A 2,995-nucleotide genomic window follows, 5' to 3' on the forward strand; every position below is an offset into this window, starting at 1 on the left:
TATAAATAAAAACAATATGTTAATATAAAGTAAATAATGAATTATAAATATTGAAACAGTTAATTCATTAAATCCAAGATTTACTAAATTTGGTCATAGAAATCCGAGATTTATTAAAATTTGATCAAAATCCCTCTAAACTATTTTGTAAATTTGGCTTACATTAATGAAATAAATCTAATATTAATTTATTAAATTCTCAATTTATCAAAATTTATCTTCATTTAGTACTTACTTTCATTTCATAAAGATTCAATCCTAATTTTTAGGGAAATTGTAATAAATAACATATTTTTAAAACTGAATTAAGTAAATAATAGATTTTAAAACTATTTGATGTGGTAAATAAATCATACGGTAAATGATTTATTTATGATTAATAAAAAATAACTTACGTGGTAAAATTTTTAAAAATTTTTATTTACATAGAAAAAAAATCTTTTTATCAATCGTAAATATTTTTATTAACCATAAATCAACTATTTACGCAGTAAATAATTCATTTGTCATGTAAATTTCTATTTACTTCTAATACTTTTAAAATCTCTTACTTAATTTACTTAATTCATTATCACGTAAATTGCAGGTGTGTTCATTTACATAACTCAAGTTATGATTTGGGTTGTGTATGTGAGAAAAAAATGTTATAATAAAAAATTTAAATTTAAATTTATGTGAGAGAAAACACTGTAACAATATAATTTGAGTCACGACTTGAGTTATGAAACAAACGTCAAGGGGGCGTTTGGTAAATGAATAAAGAATCATGATTCTGGATCCTGATTCAGAATAAGTGTTTATTTACAGTGATTCTGAATAATGATTCTAATTCGTTTGGATGATTCTGAATCATGATTCATCTGATGTGATGTTTTAAACCAGAATCACTCATAATTCTAAAACCACCCCCTCTTGATTCAAAATGATTCAAATCTCTAATTCTGAATTATGATTTCAAAATCATAATTTAAACTCAAAATTATAAATTATAATTATAATTTTAGAATCATAATTAGAATCACCCTTACTTAAATTCTCTTACTAAACGAACCGCAAATTTCAAAAATCTACCGTTCTTTTCGTTGATTCGAGTTTAGAATTCGAGTTTTGTTACAATAAAAAACTCTCAGAAACAATCACATCTAATTTTTTTACTATAATAAAAAACTCTCACATAATATTATATTTAAACTTAAATTAAAAATTTAAATTAACGAACCGAACGGGCTACATTCTCCTTATTTTTATTTCACAAAATAACACCACTATTTTCCTCGTTCTTCCACATAACCCGAAAACCACTTCGAAGAGAATTCTGCTCTCTATAGAAATGGCGTCCGCGAGCGCACCAACAAGGTCGGAGGTCCTCTCTCTCTTCCGGTCTCTGCTACGGACGGCGCGCGAATTCAGCGACTACAACATCAGAGAGTACGCCAAGCGCCGGACCGTCGACGCCTTCCGCGACAAACGGAGCCTCTCCGATCTCTCCGCCGTCTCCGCCGCCTTTTCCGACGGAAAGTCGCAGCTCGAGGTTGCTCGCCGGCAGGCCATCGTCTACCAGCTCTATTCCCCCAAGGTCAAGAGCGTCATGGACGTCAAACCCCCCCGCCACGCCTGAGCTCAATAATCCCGATCAGGAAAAAACTAGGATTTACGAGCTTCTCACGTCTCGTCGGTACTGGTTCTTGTAGCTCTCGATTCTAATAATTCTTTTTTAATCAAGGAATTCAAATCTGCAGTTGTATATCTTCTATGGACGTGGAGAATTGGGGATTTTGTGGTGAACTATTAGGGTTTTTGTTTTTGTTTTGGGAATTTTATGAAGTAAATGAATGAGCTTTGGGGTTTACTGAGATATAAATAAATTTGCTTTCTATAGTTCCATTATTGTTGGGGTTAGTTCTTGTAGCCCTCGATTATAAGATTTTTTCTTAAGGGATTCAAATCTGAGAATTGGGATTTTTTTTCCCGGATTTTATGAAGTAAAGGAACAAGTTTGAGTTTTGGGGTTTTACTGATATAAATGATGCATTGAGTAATTCCATTACTGTTGTGTGTGTGTGTGTGTGTTTTTTTTTTCTTTTTTTCCTTCTGCATAGTTAGGGTCTCTTTGATAGCATTTAGGAAATGGTTTTGTTTTGAGTATAAAAATGAAAATGAGATTTATCGATTATTGTTGCGATCGTTTTTGGAAATGCATTTGATTATCTTTCTAGAGGGATTGTTGAGCATAAGAAAAAAAAAAAAAAGGTAACTGTGTATTTCCTTGTGTTTCTGAAAATATTTATTGAATATATAAGCCTCGAAAATGGAAACAACAAAAACGAGAGAAGAAAATTGTAGAAATTATAATGTAATATCTAGTTTTTTTTTTTTTTCTGAAAAAAGGTAACCGTGTATTTCCTTGTGTTTCTGAAAATATTTATTGAATATATAAGCCTCGAAAATGAAAACAAAAACGAGAGAAGAAAATTGTAGAAATTATAATGTAATATCTAGTTTTTATTTTTCTGAAAAAATGGTGGGAAAATCAAACCTCTAATTGCTCTTAGTTTTGAGCACAATTGAAATATATAATATTCTCTCACAAATATTGTCTGTTGAAACTTTTTGTTCAAACTTACTTACCAAACCTAGAACAATTAACGAATTATAAATTAGGAAAATGTTTGGGTTGTCTCCTTGACTTTTCTCTCTCTCCCATTTTCGATCTGTCTCTGCCGTTCTCTCCGCCATGGAAGAAAAACCCTGTATCTCCTGCCTCACCATCAAAGGTGCGGAGGACATCCTCAACAAGCATAACACATCATCGAGGTTGGCTAAACTCTCTCTCTCTCTCTCTCTCTATATATATATATATATATATCCCTTTACGATCTTCTCTCCCTCTTCAATTTCTTCCACTGGGAAATTGGCAATTGCCATTGCGTTGCTTATCACCGTCAGATGCCCTGTGTCATTTAAGCTTTTCAGTCGCTTCCGCTCTCTATCTGGT

The 2,995-nt window shown here is 31.8% G+C and overlaps 1 protein-coding gene across 1 annotated transcript; it reads left to right on the forward strand.

Moving 5' to 3' along the window:
- Nucleotides 1–1,258: 1,258 nt before the first annotated feature.
- LOC21398357 (LYR motif-containing protein 4) lies at nt 1,259–1,878 on the forward strand (the record flags this gene model as incomplete). Its single annotated transcript, XM_010108350.2, has 1 exon — nt 1,259–1,878. A coding segment is annotated over one exon (360 nt), but the record flags the coding sequence as incomplete, so codon positions are not given.
- Between the last annotated feature and the right edge of the window lie 1,117 nt (nt 1,879–2,995).

This window comes from Morus notabilis, unplaced genomic scaffold, assembly GCF_000414095.1.
Source record: "Morus notabilis unplaced genomic scaffold, ASM41409v2 Scaffold70, whole genome shotgun sequence".
NCBI classification, from domain to species: domain Eukaryota; kingdom Viridiplantae; phylum Streptophyta; class Magnoliopsida; order Rosales; family Moraceae; genus Morus; species Morus notabilis.